This window comes from Giraffa tippelskirchi, chromosome 1, assembly GCF_054371585.1.
Source record: "Giraffa tippelskirchi isolate mGirTip1 chromosome 1, T2T-mGirTip1v1.2.pri, whole genome shotgun sequence".
Classification (NCBI taxonomy): Eukaryota; Metazoa; Chordata; class Mammalia; order Artiodactyla; family Giraffidae; genus Giraffa; species Giraffa tippelskirchi.
The window spans coordinates 190690363-190708786 of record NC_137275.1 but is presented as its reverse complement, the minus strand read 5'-3'; the positions used below and the strand labels follow the sequence as shown (position 1 = coordinate 190708786).

Sequence of the window (18424 nt, the reverse complement as noted above, 5' to 3'; positions counted from 1 at the left end):
ATCCGAGCTGGAATTTGATCTCAGACCAGCCCCACCACCACCAGGAATTCACCTCTTCCATCTCCTCCCACTGTGGGGCTCCCGCACCCCCACAGTGGTCCTGCCAACCCGGCCCTTTTCTCCAATCCCAGGGCCCTCAAGCCCAAACAGCCCAAATTCTCAGTCTGGGATGTGTCTCCTTTCCTCTGCTCGGCCTCTTCCAAGGCCTTATCTCTTGATAACGCAGCACAACACCCACTCTGGGACAGTGGCTGCCTTGCGAGTTGGCTCCGGGAGCTGCCCCCATCCCTCCCACCCCCCACCCCAGACTCAGGAATCTCACAAAGAACACTCTGTTCCTTTGGGGAGTGTTAGAGGCCTGGCAGGCAGCTCACTTGAGGAAGTCAGTGGCAATCCTCAAGCAGGAAGGAGGGCCCCAGAACGTGGGGACAGCCTTACCCTAAAGGAAGCCCCCAGGAAGAGGGGGGCCAATGCTCAGAATCACCTGGAAGGTCCCCAGCATTCCTGACCTACTCAGAGATTCCCAGGCAGGCAGGATGGAGTCCAAGGAGCCGCTGGGCAGGTGCACAGCCTGTTTCAGCTCATCCCAGAGCAGAAAAACCTGCATCCCGAGAAGGCCCTGGCTGCCGTAAGGGACGTGTATGAAATCCAAATGCCAGGCAGGCCCCCACGGCCCCACAGGCCACGGTTTTTGGTTCAAGCATCAGCAGAAGTGGCTGAGCTGAGGGTGGCCCTTCCGACCCACCCAGGTCTAGAGGTTCCACTGGCTCTTGTTGCTGTTTAGTTGCTCGGTCCTGTCTGACTCTTTGCGACCCCATGAACTGAAGGACGCCAGGCTCCTCTGTCCTTCACCATCTCCCAGAGTTTGATCAAATTCATGTCCATTGAGTTGGTGATGCTATCTAACCATCTCTTCCTCTGTTACCCCCTTCTCTTATCTGAGCATAAAGGTGAGGTCTGGGTGAGACCCTAGGAAAACAGAAAATCTGTAACCTTACAGGTTTCTGAGGACTTCCCTGGTGGTCCAGTGGCTAAGACTCTGCGCTTCCAGTGCAGGGGGCCTGGGTTCTATCCCTGGTCAGGGAATTAGATCCCACATGCTGCAACTAAGAGCTTGCATGCCTCAACTAAAAAATCCCACATGCCACAATTTTAATTAATTTTAAAAATTCAGTTAAGATTAAAATTTTTTAATTAATTTTAAAATTAAAATGTTTAATTAATTTAAAAATTAAATTAAAATGTTTAATTAATTTAAAAAAGAAAAAACGGTTTCCTGGCTTTGTCAACCTGAAACTAATCAAGAGACAGAACTGCTTGGAGAAAAAGAGAGCTGCCGGTCTTTGGAAATCCTTGGACGAGCATCAACGGTTTCCTGATCTTCCTGTAACTCACTATTGTTCATCCTCTCCTTGATCTGCACTTCAGTCCTGCCTTTGGAAACCTGAGGACCAGGAGGGGCCGGTTCCCGGAATGCATCCTGCAAGTGTGAGTGCCCTTGACCTCAGCCTTCATCTCACTCCACAAAACACAACTCGGGTGGGGATGGGGGAGCTGGTGAAGGAGCTGAGGCCTATCCTGTCTATGCACAGGCCACACAGCTTGACACAAGGGAATGAACTCGGCCTTCAGCTTCTGCAAAACCCAGAACTGGGTCGGAGTTTCAAGGCCATGGCTGACCGGATCTGCCTCCTTAGAACCTGAGGCTGAGCCAGGACTCTTGGGCCAAGGCCAAGTGAAGATGGGGAAGTTAGAGAAGGAGGAAGGCATCTTTGCACCTCATTCCTGCTTTGCCCTGTTCAGGGATTCAGAAGTCCTTGCTGCTTTTGGGTTTTCTCCTCTTTAGCCCCCGAAGACAGAGCAGGAGTTACATCACCCCATGGGAGGCCTCTACCTCTGCCCATTTTATGAACACTGTACCTGAGACAACCACGGATGGACTTCCAGACCCCAGCCAGGCCACAGACACCACTGCACTGCATGCCGGAAATAATTACCACTAATAATAATAAACCACAAACTAGGCTTCACTGGCCTTTCTACACGCTTCCAAATATACTGCTGATGTTTTCTTGGCGGCAAGTTAGACCTTCATGCTTTTGTTCTCTGGGGAAAATCTAAACTGAAGGAGATGACCCCGGGCCAGCCTTTGGCAGGCTCCCTAGGATAGCCGGGAACAGGAGGGCTGGGGTGCTGTTTATTCACAACGGCCTGAGGGCATTCATGGAGAATAAAGGCAGGCTGGGGGTCAGAGATGTTTGACAGCTCCCGCCCGGATGGTTAGTCATTTCCCACGAACAAGAAGCAGGAGGACAAATCCAGAGAGAAACAATGGAAAAACGTATGTATTTCAAAACACAGCCTTAAAAGCACAGTGAAAAACTATATAAACACTGGGAATTCCCTGGTGGTCCAGTGATTAGGGCTCCACTCTTCACTGCAGGGGACACAGGTTCCATCACTGGTCTGATAACTACGATCCCTCATGCCACGCAGCGCAGCCAAAAACAAACCAAAAAAACCCCAAAATACTAAAAAAAAAAAAAACCCTACCCAAACATATACAAGCTCCGGGAGTTGGTGATGGACAGGGAAGCCTGGTATGCTCCAGTCCATGGGGCCGCAAAGAGTCAGACACGACTGTGCAACTGAACTGAACTGAAACATACACACACACACCACTCTCTCTCTCTTCTCAGAGACCCCAGGCCAGAATTCAACACCCCAGCCCCTGTCCATGGATAACCCTGTCAGATTTTGGTACTGAGAGTAATTCTAAAGGAACAGAATCTTAAAAGTTTTCTGGATGGGTCCTGGGGTTTCTGGAATTGGTTCTCTAATCTGATTTAAGGTACTGATGACTCCACTTCAGTAGTTATAAGAGAGCGCTGGCACGGGATGATGAGGCAAAAGAAATGCACAAAATACCACATCAAGTGCTTAAAAGAGGCAAAGTTCTGGGTGACTGTGTATTTGATACCTTAGAACGTTTTTGTCAATCTGAGTATACCAGTATTAGCTGGTTGTTCCTAATTACACTGGACAAAGTGAGGAAAGACAAGGATGACTCAGGGATTCAAATTCCCAGCTCAAGGGACCCAAAAGTGAACCAAAAGTTTCTACATCTACCCCAAAAGAGATCCTCATGTCCAGCAGCCTCAAAGCCAAACCGACTGAAAACTGAACCCAGGGTCTCACCCTGCAAGTGGCTGAATTGAATTCCCAATTTGCAAGCATCTGCTATTGAGATGAGAGCATTGATGGGGGAGGAATTCTGCCTCCAGACGACTTCCCATCGCAACATCAATGCTTTCCTGAATCTCCAACCAACCAGCCTACCTGCAGACTTGCTTCCCAGTGCCCACACTGCATGAGCCAATTCTTTAAAATCTGTGTGTGTGTGTGTGTATGTGAGAGAGAGAGAGAGAAAGAGTGAGAGAGAGAGAGAGAGGGAGGGAGAAATTGGTTCTGTTTCTCCAGAGCCCTGCCTTACACAAATTTTGGTGAGATTCATTCACAGCCCAACCAATGGGGCACTCTCTGGGTTCAAGATTACTAGGCTGTGCATTAACTTAACACAAAGGATTCATCCCCAAGCTGGGATGGTCCTCGCAGAGCCCCTGATCATGTGCTTCTCATTACACCCCCGCCATTCCTACTGAACCTCAGGGCACAGGAAGTCTTGTCTCAAGTTTGGGTTGTGAACATTTCTGCATCTGGGTTTGGGGGTGGGGGAGGGATGCAGCTCAGGTGAGGTCACTGGGCACTGCCCACGTGCCACCACTCACACACAGAAGGCACCGGCACCATGCCCAAGTCCACACGTGGACAAAATGCAGTCAGAGGGAGCCTATTCGAGAGAAATTCTTACAATGGATTCTTCATGAAAAGAGAACCGGCCCAGAGTCTAGATCTAAGGGTTCTACTTCCTACAGGCAGGATGATCTGGGGAAAGATAGTCCATTTTCACATTTTGGTGTCCCTTCTGTGACATCAGCCTTTGAAATTGACCAGGGTCTAAGTTCTCTGGAAGGGTGAAAACTGCCCAAGGTATTCTGGTGCTGGCTGTGTCTTCCTTCATTTCCTTGTTTGCAGACTGGAGTTGGTGAGATGCTGTCCTGCTGAATGACACAGGATGAAGGAGGCAACATGAGCGACACTAGCTCTGTAGGAAGCCTACATGAAGTTGTGGCCAGTCAAGCATCCCCTGAAAACAGTCCTCACTTAGGCTCCATCTTGGGCTTCCCTGGTAGCTCAGACGGTAAAGAATCCACTTGCAATGCAGGAGACCCAGGATCAATCCCTGGGTCAGGAAGATCCCCTGAAGGAGGGCTGGCAACCCACTCCAGTATTCTTGCCTGGATCATCCCAAGGACAGAGGAGCCTGGTGAGCTACACTCCATGGGGTTGCAAAGAGTCAGACACGACTGAGCAACTAACACATGCTCACTCTTCAATCATCATAGTATTAGGTACAGTTACTATATAGTCCTTGTGTGCATCATCTCATTTAAGCATCATCCTTGCCTTAGGAGATAATCACTGTTACTATCCTCCCCATTTAGATCGGAAAATGGGACCAAAAGATGGTAAGTTATCTGCCCAGCATCACAAGCTAATGCCTAGTGGAGCTGGGAGTTTTCTCAGGACAGGATGCTGATCCCAGAGCACTAACGTTCAATGCAGCTTTATACTGATTTTCTTCTTGGTCACTGGGGAATCCTGGCTTCCACATTCTCCATGACTTTGCCGAGTGTTAGACTCCAGTTTCTACCCAGTTTGTTAAGGAACTAAACACCAACAGATATCAAGGAGATAGCCACAGCATCTCCCATATTAAAATAATCTCAAAACATGAAGGTGAGTCAGACATTAGTGGGGACCTTCATGGCATAAGGTCAGATGCAGATGATCGAAGCCCAATTCCACATTTCAGCAGCTCTGAGCTCCAGTTTACTCAGCTGTAGAGTAAAGCAAGTATAGAAATTCCTGCCCCAGCGCCTCCCACAAAGTAATTATGAAGTTCCCAGAAGATGGAAAGAGCCTACAAGCAGGCTAGGATTTCTCCTTCTTGCTAATTAACACTAGGATGCACCAGAAATTCCTTTCTGGCAGCTCAAGTTCATCTAAAGCAAAGGCTTTCAAGGTCTATGGGGCAAGAGCTGTTGAATGCAAGAGCCACCCTGGGAACCACAAGCAAGCACAGTTGGACTCACCCTGAAGGTTCTGAATGAAGAGACTGAAGTCCCTTCTTGGTGCTCAGACCCCAACACACAAGCAGGTTCTAGATCATAAGGAAAACACAGGGACATCCTGGGGCGCTGAGTCAGAGTATCAGAGGGGGCCTGGACTCTAATAACACACTCCAGCTTCAAATGGAAGAGGTGAGACACAGAAAGAAGGAGCTGCAGCCCTGCTGGCAGGACAGGCCCCGAGCCCAGAGCTCTGCAGCCCCACAGCAGGACCAGGGCCACCTGCCCCAGACTGAGCTGCAGTCTTGCAATTCTGACAAGTGAGAGTTGGAACTGGAAAACATGGCTGCAGTGTTTAAATTCTGCTAAACTGAATGCTTAATTATATTGAAACTATATTAAAATGTTTGCTTAACTTTCTGTTTCTTATTTTCATCTGGGTATGGTATGGTTACTAACAAGCTGTGCCCAGCTTCTCCTTTTCAGACACAGTGCCAGCTGTCTCCCCTCTACATGGAAGCAGTATTGCTATACTGTGAATAGCGCTGGGTGCTGAGGCTGAATCCCACATTGCAGATGTATGCCTGGGTGATAAAGGGCCCTGATGAGAGAGGGTCACCAGCAGTATTCATCCAAGTCTCCTAGAAACACAATTCAATGCTGATTCTAAGTAAGTGAATAGTGGTGGTGATGGTTTAATCACTAAGTCATGTCCGACTCTTTGTAACCCCAGGGACTGTAGCCCACCAGGCTCCTCTGTCCATGGGATTTCCCAGGCAAGAATACTGGAGTGGGTTGCCATTTCCTTCTCCAGGAAATCTTCCACACCCAGGGATCAAAACTGGGTCTCCTGTATTGCAGGTGGTCTCCTGCATTGCAGGCAGATACTTTACCAACTCAGCCACCAGAGAATGTTCCATTGCAAAAAGGAAGTTCCTTCTAACTGCCAGGAGAGGGCACGTTTCTGAAACACTGGTAAATGCAGCAACCATTTCATGCAGCGCCTGAGGACCAAGACCCCAAGGGAGCTCCAGAGGACAGGGGCCAGGAATTCATTCTGGGGCCATCTAGAAGCCATCAGCTCTTGGGACAAGCTGACTCAGTGGTCATTGAGCAATCTGTTCTAAGTCTTGCACCAACTCACGCACCAATGAAAAAAAAATCCTCCTGATCCATGTGGATCACATCCCACTGAGAACCAGAAAACAAATCAGACGGCTCCCTTGCTAATGGAGGAAAAAAAGACACATGGAGAGAAGTAAAGAAATCAAAAAAGAATGAGAGAGAGAGACAGAGAGACCAATAAAGTAATGCAGAGACCAGGAGAAAGCCAGAAGAAAGTCAAGAGAGAGAGAGAAATGGAGACAGAGATGGAGAAATGCAGAGACAATAGGGTTGGGAAATATAATGGAGGGAGAGAAGGAAGAAAGGAGGGAGGGAGGGAAGATCCTTCTATGATACTCTTGTCCAGGTCCAGCCAAGATCCAACTCAAGTCCACCAAACAGAATCAGTCTCCCTTTCTGTATACTGAGCTACACTCCCAAGCAGAGACCACGGTGGTGTGATTACCCGAACTCATAGTCAAGGTAGCTACAGTAGGGCTGTGTTGCATTCATAATGGATGAATGCAATTCATAAGGTGATCAGGGCACATCCCCTGGAACAGTACTTAGTAGATTAGTTTTCAAGAACCTTCCCGCTGGGAATAAGAGCCAGCCTCAGCCCAGAATATATCGCCACCATCTACAGGGCGCCACTGGGGCACCAGGAGAACAGGATATGATGGTGGGGTGGGGGGAGGGAAGCCGGGGTGTGGGGCAGAACCACGCCCCCACAAGCCTCTCTTACACACGCCAGCGGAAATCACTCCCAGCCACAGAGGGGAACCGCATTTTGCAATGGAAGGTTCCCCAGGATTCTGTGGCAGATGGAAACTGACGTCATCTGTGTATGTGCCTGGTTTATTTAGACTGCATCAAATTAAATTAAATCCAACTCTTCTACAGAAGTGAGGGCAGGAGGCAGAGCGTGTGGCCCGCCCACCCTGCGCTATGCGCAGCTTTAAATAGATACCAACACGGCTGCAGCCCCGGAACAGAGCAAGAAACAGGAGCTGCCCGCCGCACCCAGATGTAATTAGGTTAATGCTGCAAAATGATGAGAGCACAGCGACCCACTTGGCAGGAGGAAGTGGAAAAGCAGTCCTTGCCTCCACCTACGACCCCTCCAGAACCTGTGCTTGCACAGTGAGACCACGGGCAACACCTACCCTTTTTCCGGGCCTGGGCAATGACTTCCGCTGCGCTCTTGCTCATCACCTTGGTGATGTACAGGGGGCAGTTGGTCTGGTTGGCGATGGTGATGGAACGGTTCACGGCTTCAGCCTCGACCTGCAGAAGAGCATCCCAGTGTGAGAACTGTGTCCGCTGTTCGGTCAGTTCCCTGAGCTCATCTCTACACCCCCACCCACAGGGAGGGGCTACAGTGAACCAGAAATCGATGTGTGCTCAGGGCTCTACCCTGAGTGGCACCGAGGGTGAGGGCAGTGACTTGCTCAACTGATCCTCGTGGATGGTTTTAAGTGTGATAAGCAGCCACCTGGAGTCTGTAAAGGAATGCAGTTTTTCATGAATCTCAGGCCCTTGCCCCATATCCAAAGGGTAAGTAGCTCTGGGGGTAGGACCCAGAAGGGTTGGTCTTACCAACTCTAGGTGATTTTTATGCTTGCTAATGTTTGAGAGCCACCATGCCTGGAAACTGATGGCTCCCAGTTTGGTGCATTCACTCCAAGCGTGTGGTCTCTCCAGTCAAGACATCCAGTGATGGAATTTTTGTGCTGGGCTTCAGTCCCATGCTCACAAATGAAGCCAGCCTCACCCAAGGAACAATGAAATCTCACAGCGCTCTGGGAACAGGAGCAGGCAGATCTGTGTAAACCAAAGGCCTCTCTGTATGGGCAAACTCATCATCACCAGCCATAGACTGGTACGCCCTTCCACACGAGATGGGAGGGTTGCTCTAACCAATAACCTGATTCTTTAAACCTGATGCTTCAGTGAATGATATTCCAAAGACTCCAAGAGATGGGGCTTCCCGGGTGGCTCAAACAATAAAGAATCTGCCTGCAATCCAGGAGACCTGGGTTCGATCCCTGAGTTGGGAAGATCCCCTGGACAAGGGATAGGCTATGCGCTCCAATATTCTGGCCTGGAGAATTCCATGGACAGAAAAGCCTTGCAGGCTACAGTCCATGGGATCACAGAGAGTCAGACATGACTGAGCGACTTTCACTTTCACTTGTTCACTTTCAGTGAATGATATTCCAAAGACCCCAAGGGATTACTACTAAACACCTGATCAGGTAAGACAAGTTCTTAGGTTATTGTATCGTACAGAGGAATCAGCAGTGTGTGCTGAGCATGGGCAGCTGAAGGAACAAATGCAATGATGAGACAGAGGACCTCAGGAAGCTTCTTGCTCCCTCCCAAATTCTGGCAAAAGACTGACTTCCATTAACTCTTCCAGGCGAGGGGCTGGGTCTTCCTTGAATTTTTTGCTTCCTTCAGGCAGTTCCCAGGGTAGCTCCTGGTACCCAGCAGGTGCTCAAAAATGTTCACTGAGCAAGTAAGCGACTTCATTTCAGCATAATGGTTAAAGCTAGGCTGGTTCCATAAAGAGCTGCCACTTTTCATAAGACATGACCAGCTCCAGACTGAATCATCTTAGCTAACCAGTCTCTATGGGAGCTCAGCCAAGAACTGAAGTTCTGTAAACTGCGCTAACGGGTGATCTAATTTAATATAAGAGAACAGCATCCTTCATATTTGGTCTCTTGGGCTTCAACTATGTGAAGAGAGATGTCTAGAGACCCAAAGGCAAACCAAACAGCCCTTGTAAAAGCTCATTAAACATCCAAGTGTTTTTAATTCCTGGCATAGCTGAATGATTGCCCTCCGCTCTCCGTGGCTCCAGTTACAACAGAAGGGCCTCTGGCCCGGGCAACATAAAGGAGGGACATCTTGTGCCTCTGCGGTCACCTCAAAAGTACACAGGGGATGTGCAAACAGGACTCCACTAGAATCTGAATGCTTTCCAGGGGTGCAGGTGACTGCCCGAATTCACGGTCCCCTCCCAAGACTCTTCTGAAAGCGAACAGAGGCGCTATTCATAACTGCCCAGGGCAATGGGTGTGGACCAGGACTGCCTGGGGTGAACCAGAACTCACAGTCAGCCTCATTAGGGAATAAATGGAGCAGAAGTGCCAGTTCCAGGGAGCCCCTACCCAAGAGGAGTAGTTTCTGTTAAGACTAGTTTGGTGGGAGAATCTGGGTCCCAGAGCCCTGTCTGGATTGGCTCATCTACTGTCAGGTGAGTTCTGACCCCTCCCCTTCCACAGCTGGGCAGTTAAGGTCATGTCGTGGAGAGAGAAGGTCATGTAAACCCCACCTCTCCAAGTTTCACCCAGAATCATGGAAGAATTCATGCATACCCTTCTGCATGTACATATTGTGACCCCATGGACTGTACCCACCAGGCTCCTCTGTTCATGGGATTCTCCAGGCAAGAATAATGGAGTGGGTTGCCATTTCCTTCTCCAGGGGATCTTCCCGACCCAGGGATAAAACCCGACTCTCCTGCATTACAGACAGATTTTTTACCAACCAACCTACGAGGGAAGCCCAATACACGTGTATGCCTCCACTAGAAAACATAAATTGTCTCATGCACACTGAAATCTGGCTTCAGTATTATGACAAGTGTTATGTCTAAAAATAAAACTTTGTCTTTGTCTCTTTATAGACCCATCAGGGATTTAAGCGGTCACCTGAGTCATGCTTTCTGCTTTTAAAGATGAGCCACCCCAATGACCATGCCAGTTAGGAGTTTTCCTTCTCCATCAAAAATTCTGTCACCTTCACCTCCGGGACACCACTCTCTACCCAAACAACAGGTTGTGTGTGTGTGTGTGTGTGTGTGTGTGTGTGTGTGTGTGTGTGTGCGTGCGCACGCATGCGCGTGCAAGCTTTGTTTTGTTTTTACTTTTGGCCACATTGCATGGCTTGCAGGATCTCAGTTCCCCAACCAGTGACTGAACCTGGGCCACAGCAGTGAAAGCCCAGAATTCTAACCACTAGACCAACAGGGAACTCCCCGACACCAATCTTACATCTCTTACTGGGTCAGAACCTCATCACATGTCACCCCATGTACTTACTCTGCATCTCCCCCTTTCTCCACCCTTCACCCCCCAGCTCATCCAAAATCCCCTTCACAAAGGACTACTTTCTCATCCATCTCGACATCCCCTATAGGCTGAGCACTGCCTCCACCATAATATGCTCTTGGGTACCATTGATGGACAGGTTTCTATTAATAGATTTCTGCATCCCTATTTGTCTCCCTTTCAATCTTCTCTGCTGAAAACTGGGGGAAATCCTACCAGCCATCTCACTCGGTGAGTTGGAAAGAGCAGCAGAAAGAAGAGTATGTTTTGTGTGGTTCAAGTCAAGTTCAAGTTAACCATCAGGCTGCTGTCAATGGATCATGAAACCAGGAAGGAATTATGTTATTAACTGTGTTTTTTGCACTGGCAGCATCTCCCTAATGCTACATTAAAACTCAGTTCCTTCAGTATGCAGCCGTGTTTTATTCTCTTTATTGCTTACGTACAGTATGTGAAAAATAGAAGTGTTAGTTGCTCAGTCGTGTCTGACTCTTATGACCCCATGGACTATATAGCCTGCTGGGCTCTTCCGTCCATAGAATTCTCCAGGCAAGAATGCTGGAGAGAGTAGCCATTCCCTTCTCCAGGGGATCTTCCCGACCCAGCGATCGAACCTGTGTCTCCTGAATTGCAGGCCCAGTGATCAAACCTGGGTCTCCTTTACCATCTGAGTCACCTGGGAGGCCCTACATAGAATATAACACACTGTTGTTAACAGATCCCTACCACTGAACTGAAAAACCATCCCCAGGAACCGAAGGAGGTGCCAGCTGGCACCTGGGGGCTCACAGAGCTGTCCTAAGGATGCACCTGCTCAGGAGAAGCACCGCACACTGTGCCTGCCCTCGAGTCAGTGCCTCTGAATCAGCTCAGCACCAGGTGCCCCTGGAAAGCAGACAGTCCCAAAAGCAGCCTCTCGTGGGACCACAGGACCCCCCCTCAAGGAGCCAGGACCTCCCCATATGGGAGTGCTGCTGGGGCTGCCAGCTCCCAAAGGAGGATTCTAGGGGTCCCAACACAGCAGCGGCTGAAAAAGTAATGTCCCATGCCTCAAGGTGGAAAAACAGGTGACATTCGTGGTCATAATGGCAACCAGGCCCCCTCTTCTCTGATAGCTTTGGCCTGTTCAGTAAACCCAGGGGGGGACTCGCTTTCTGATGCGGGTGTGCCGGGACCTGGGGAGGCAGTGCAGATGGTGGGAAAGGTAAGATGGGAAGCAAGCCCCCAGGAAGGCTCTGAAATGGAAACCAGCAGGCGGCTCTCACTAGGAGCCCTGGGCCACAGGAGGAGAGAAGACAACATCTTCTACTCTCAGAAGACAACATCCTCTTCCCCTTCTCTCCTGGACGGTTGGAACTGGAGGGGTGGGGCTCCCAGCCAGGCTCCCAGATGAAGGTTAAGAGTAAACATTCTAATGAAGCCCAGCCCCAGGTGTCACCACCTGGTTACACAGGCCACTGGCTTCCCATGGAGCTTGGGCTCCCGGCTGTGTGTGTGTGTGTGTGTGTGTGTGTGTGTGTGTGTGTGTGTGTGTATACACTGAGGGTGGTCAGGAGGGCAGGCAGGAACTGCACTTGCTAGCTCTCTGATGCTGAACTTCACAACCCTGTGATTTCTTTACACAAGAAACCCAGGTGACAAAGGCTTTGCCTCCAGGCAGCACCACACACAGGCAAGCAGAATGGAATGGGTCCCCTGGACACAGCTGTCCTTTCATCTGAAGGAAATGTCCTGAGCCTCAGATGGTAATGAAGGTGCCCTGGTGTGTATATGTCTACGTATGTACATGTGTGTAACTATGTGTGTCTGTGACTCTGTCTGTGTATCTGTGTATATGTGTGTCTATCTGTAATATGTGTGTCTCTGTGTCTGCGACTCTTGTTCCTGTGACTCTGTATGTATATATGTCTGTGTGTCTGTGTATGTATATGGATATAACTGTGAGTGCCTATGACTCTGTGAGTCTCTGTGTATATGTCTGTGTGTCTGTGATGCTCTGTGTGTGTGTGTGTGTATCTCTGTATGTGTCTGTGTATGTATGCACACATGCAGTAAGAAGGGCAGAACAAGGAAATTAAGCCCTCAGTGTGCAAAACATTCCAAGTGATTTCCGCTTTTGCTTTTTTCTGCCTCTTTCCCACATTCTCCTTTTTCAGCCTCATCCCTTCCCACAAAGCCTGGGAAAAAGCCTGATGAGACGAGGCACTTCTCCCCACCCCAGGGAGCCTGTTGATGGCACCTTCAATGCCACATGCTCAGAACCCATTTTCTTCTAGGGGGAGCAGAGCCCCTGCACCCACGGGTCCTACCCCAGGTGACCCCTCCCCAGACTCAGTGGGGATGTCCTAGCCCTGCAATGCTGTGATTTGGGGGCCCTGGTCCCATCCATACCCCTCTGACCCAGCATCTTCCACCACCTGTTTCTCAGAGGAAAAATCCTAATTTTAAGTTGTCATCCACATGGCGATTTTATCTGCCTTCTCTGCCTGTCCCTTTTCCCAGGACAGAGTCTCTTCACTTCCATCAGACTCCCCAGCATCCTCTTTGCTCAGAGCCACCAGGAACTCCAAAGCCTGACCTTGAGCCTTTCCTTAAAGAGCCAGCTCCTGGAAAGTATTGAGGCCACAGATTCTCATTTAGAAAAACAGATTCTTCTGTCACATAAGATGTGAGCCCTCCTTCTCACTCACAAGCTTTGCCATCCAAGGCAGTGACTCTCAACCCCTGGGCCAGCAAGAACTCTGCTCTGGATTCTCCTCCCTCAACTGTGAAAGATTTGGTCTACCACACTCTGCTGATTGTGTGATACCCTGTGTAGACTTATTATGGAAACACTTACAATCTCCCTTCTGCCTTCTAGATACTTACAAGAGCTTTTATGGCAGGATGTTGGAGGCCCTGGGTTATGAACCACAAAACCCCTATTGCTGGATGCTAATAAAAGCTGTTTGTGTTTGTCTATCCAAGGAAGGGCTTGGAGAATTAGAGACAGAAAGAGGAGTCTTTAGGTTAAACAAGCCACACTGCTTTACCCCACAGCACATTCTAACACTTCACTTTGCCTGTGTACACACGTCTCAGTGGCGGACTGTGACTTCTCCAGGGACCAAAATCAGCATCCGAGGGAAAAAAACTGACATTCTCAACAGGCAGGAAGTGGGCACTTTGTGGCTCTGGCAGCGCCTGCCCCAGAACATGGATTCATCCCCTCCATTCAGCAGGCACTCACCTCCTCAGGCCGGCTCAGCACATGTCCCTCAGGGCCCGTGATGCCCAAATCCAGGATCCTCTGCTGCTCCTGCAATGTTTAAAGAAAACCAGGCTGTCAACCCAGTCAATCTGAAAGGAAATCAACTCTGAGTATTCATTGGAAGGATGCTGAAGCTGAAGCTCCAATACTCTGGCCACCTGATATGAAGAGTCGACTTTATCAGAAAAGACCCTGATGCTGGGAAAGACTGAAGGCAGGAGAGAGGATGACAGAGGATGAGATAGTTGGATGTCATCACCAACTCAATGGACATGTGTTTGAGCAAACTCTGGGAGATGGTGAAGGACAGGGAAGTCTGGCGTGCTGTAGTCCATGGGGTCGCAAAGAGTTGGACACAAGCTGAACAACAATAAGGCCGTCAGGGGGAACTGGATCCCACATGAGCCTGATTGCCAAGGTCTGGGTAAAAATCACTCTGATGAGACATCACAATGGAACTGCTGGGACTTTCCTGCTGGTTCAGTGGTTACAACTCCACACTTCCAATCCAGGGGGTATGGGTTTGATCCCTGATCAGGGAACTAAGATCCCACATGCCATGCATAATGACCAAAAATTAAATTAATGTGGCACTTTTGACCCTCATTCCAAGATCCCACGAAGAGAGGGCTTGGTACCCAGTCCCCAGTCCTGCCTGAGTTATGACAGATCAATTACTGTACAGCTATCCCCTAGGATGCTAAAAGCTAACGTATCCCCAGTCCTGGGCTACAGTGTGACATATCTATATGTGGGTGTCCACATCCGCCTCCCCGCAGGCAGCCACATCACAGCGCTGAGAGAAAGGACTTCTCTATGGAAAGGCTGTTCATCCTGAGAACACATCAAGGGGCACGTGCATCTCTGACCTTCATGCTGTCTTAAGACTGTTCCCACGGTCCCCCCGGGTCACTCTGCTTGTCTCCCCTGGAGGTGAGCTACGGCAGCCACTCCACTCCCTCGCGCCTGCCTTTTGCCCAGTGGATCACGTGGCGGTGGCAACGCGGAAGCACGCACCTCTGCGATGATGTCGCCGTTTTCCGCATGGACCTGGGCAATCGCTCCAATATCCCGGATCACGCTCAGGACTTCATAGATCTGAGAGAGGGACGGCGTGGGATCAGAGACAGGGAACTCAAGTGTTCCTGGTCACAAGTACCACCACCTCCCTGACAATCACCAGGACTAGCACCAGGACCCCTCGATGCTTCTATGAAGGGCAGCGTTTCTGACACGCTCGAGGGCAGTGTTTCTAGTCACACGTAGCAGAGAAAGACCTCTCAGTAATTAACAGATAATCAACAGAGGCAGTGTAACCTACAAGGGCTTAGATGAGGAGAAGCTGGTGAGTGACACCGGCTCTGCACCAGGTTTGTTGAGAGGGGTCTCAGTTATACTGTCCCAGGCAGGTGGCTGATTCCAGAGCCTGGGAACACCAGTCCTGGAGGCCCAGGCACGGGCTTCATACCATCCCCCGAAGGGAGTGACATCAGGGACTTCATCCACCAACCATTTCCCGTGGGCATACACTGGAGGCAGCTGTGAAGACAGCAGCAGTCCACCCTGAGTTTATTTTTGTGTGTGGTATCAGGAAGTGCTTCCACTGCATTCTTTTACAAGTAGCTGTCCAGTTTTCCCAGCACCACTTATTGAAGAGACTGTCTTTTCTCCACTGTATATTCTTGCCTCCTTTGCCATAGATTAGGTGACCATAGGTGCCTGGGTTTATCTCTGGGCCTTCTATCCTGCTCCATTGATCTATATTTGTTTTTGTGCCAGCACCATACTGGCAGGGGTAAAACAGATACCTAGTGGGAAGCTGCTGTATAGCACAGGAAGCTCAGTTCAGTGCTCTGTGTTGACCTAGAGGGATGGGATGGAGGTCCAAGAGAGAGGGGATATATGTGTACATATAGCTGATTCATTTGGTTATATAGCAGAAACTAACACAACATTATAAAGCAACTATATGCCAAAAGAAAAAAAGACAACAGCAGTGGCCCAAATGTACCAAATGCCAGTAAGAAAAGCCAGCTTTTCTTACCTGGGAATCCGTGAGCTGGAAGCGATCTTTGAAAGCCATGTACACGAGGAAGGAATTCACCCCTAGAGGACAGACAAAACAGAGAGGTGGAGACATGACTCACAGATAAACCAAATAATCTGGACGGGAATAAGGAAGTTATAATATGCATATGTGTGTGGAGAGAGAAACTCAGAAAGAGGAAGAAAGGAAGAGATAAAGAGAGACAGAGATAAAGACAGAGACAGCAAGATAAAGCAAATAAATGTGATAAAATACAAACAACTGGCAAATCCGGTACTAGGGTGCATAAGGGTTCTTTTAAATATTTTTACGATTTTCTCTAAATTTAAAACTATATCAAAGTTTTAAATTGCCAGTATTTGTACACCCATTTTCACAGCAGCATTGTTCAAAACAGCCAAAAGGTAAAAGCAAAATAAGTGTCCGTGGATGAAGGGCTAAACAAAATCCATCCATATAATGGAATAATATTCAGCCTTAAAATGAAGGGAATTCTAACACAGGCTACAATGTGGATGAGCCTTCAGGACATTCTGCTAAGTGAAATAAGCCAGTCAAAAAGGACAAACACTGTAGGATTCCACCTATATGTCAAATTCACAGGGACAACAAGTAGAATGGGAGTTGGGGGAGGGGAAAGGGAAAGGTATGGTTTAACGGAGACAGAGTTCTAGTTTGGAAAGATGAAAGAAAGGTCTGGAGATGGATGGTGGTGATGGCTGCACAACAATGGGAATGTCCTTAGTGTCACTGAGCTGTACATTTAAAATGACTAAGACAGCAAATTTCACATTATGTTGTATTCTACCATAATTAAAAGTTAAACATTAAAAAGAAATTTGCTCCTCACTGTTGTGACTTTAACAAGAAAGTGAATTCAAAGATCTATAATAAATGTCTTTTCTCCGGTAAACTGACTGCCTTCTATGCTGACTTTTCAGAAATGTTGTAAGAAAAGGTCTGTGGGTGCACAGCAGATGTCACAGTTCTCACCCTGGCATTTTAGAGTTCTTGCTTCCAAAAGCACCAGACCAAACATCCCTGCTCAACATCCATCACAAGGGTAAACAACTGTAGTGACAACCTGCTAGCCTTGGAGCTTAATTCAAGCCACGGGAGGTGCTGGAAGCTGCCTGAGTTCAATGCCTTGGAATACTTCGGCCCTTCTCTCCTACTAGGCCACAGTTGCTATGGGAACCCTGCAGGCTGTTGTGGAGTAAATTCATTATTAGCATTTAATCCATTTGAGTCTCAGTATTTGCAAAAGTGAGAAAGGTCAAGGGTTACCTAGTTTCTTTCATGTGGGACCTCCATGTGGGAATGAATCTTAGGGTATCTAATCCAATATCCTCATGTGAGACTTTTTGTTAAATTGAAACTCATAAAATTTAAGTGATTCGGCCAAGGTCACACAGCTAGTTTGTGGAAGAGCAGAGAAATAAGCTCCAGACTACAGATTATCATTCTAAGCTTTTTCCACCACATCTGTAGATATCTACCATATCCATGCCTAGATTTTACTCTCAGCTCATGGTATTTCTGAGCCTAGAAGTTCCAGAACCATAGAGCATAGATATTTCCTTGATGATTTTGATCCAAAGAGGTCAACATGTGACTCCATGTGAACTCCAGCCTATAGTCAAGGTCAAGAAGATCCCCAAAGATGATGTTGTCTGATAACATCACCCAAATCCCTAAGGCTCCTGGGGATAAGAGGGACCCAGAGGCGGTTAAGATCCCCCCAGCATCCCTGGGAATCTTTCAGAACCCAGTCCTTAGAACCTGGCTCCCCCAAATAGTGCTATGGAACAAAAAAAAGACACCTTATGTGGTTCCAGAGCCTCATCACCCTCAAATCTACCCTGGTTCTCCTGGGTTTGCAAACAGAGGCTGCCAAAGTCCTGTACTCAGGGTCCCGGGCTCTCTGCTAAGATTACCCAGAATCCTCCCTGGGAGGTGCACTCTTCTCCTTTAAGAGCAAATCCCTCTCTCATCCTCAACTCCCCAGCCTGGCTGGCACGCACACACAGTGTGCTTACACCAATAAGCTGTGACCAGGTGTCTGACCACGGCCATGCCCAGCACAAGCTGCAGGTCACGCCCTCCCTCCTGGCACACAAGGCAGGTGCAGAAGGCCCCTAGGAGCACTATTCACACAGTTTTTCTTCAGAGCTGGGGCAGCTCGTGGTCTGAGAAGGAAACACCTCCAGGAAGCGTTGGGTGGGCACAACCTACCATGGTCCTTCACCAGGGCCTCCATCTCCTCCTGGACACCCTTGTGCCATTCAGTGATGTCCACGTGCAGAGAGTAGTCACAGCAGGACTTGCTGTCGGCCCATTCCCGCCACTGGTCGAAGGCGGCCAGCAGGCTCGTCCCAGGCTCAGGAACCACGTGGTCAACTAGAAAGGAACAGAAGTGTCGTCGTCACCAATGGGAGCTTCCAGGTGTGGAAGCCAGAAGCTGTTTCCCCATTTCAACCCTGAACAAGGGCTCAAAATTAAGATGAAACTCTACCACCAGGTTCTAAGAATCCACTTAACCAGCAGACTACCCAAAAAGGAGAAAGCAGAAACTTGGCATGGCATGACTGCTTCAGTGAAACCACGCATGACCTGCCCAGATCTGATTACCCAGCACAAAACCCCTGAAAGCACAGACCTCAGGCACATTTCACGGACAATGAGTCCTTTTGGACAATGGCAGTGTCAA

The 18424-nt window shown here is 48.9% G+C and overlaps 1 protein-coding gene across 3 annotated transcripts in view; it reads right to left on the bottom strand.

Annotated features, from left to right (window-relative positions):
- The window catches only part of DPYSL2 (dihydropyrimidinase like 2), a 117384-nt gene that overhangs the window by 16445 nt on the left and 82515 nt on the right, over nucleotides 1–18424 (bottom strand). For all 3 annotated transcript variants that reach the window (XM_081516792.1, XM_081516801.1, XM_081516809.1), the window contains exons 4-8: nucleotides 17950–18114; nucleotides 15712–15773; nucleotides 14685–14765; nucleotides 13647–13715; nucleotides 7463–7583 (exon numbers count right to left, since the gene is read on the bottom strand). In XM_081516792.1, coding sequence (XP_081372918.1) covers nucleotides 7463–7583; nucleotides 13647–13715; nucleotides 14685–14765; nucleotides 15712–15773; nucleotides 17950–18114 — 498 coding nt within the window. The remainder of the gene's footprint in view (nucleotides 1–7462; nucleotides 7584–13646; nucleotides 13716–14684; nucleotides 14766–15711; nucleotides 15774–17949; nucleotides 18115–18424) is intronic.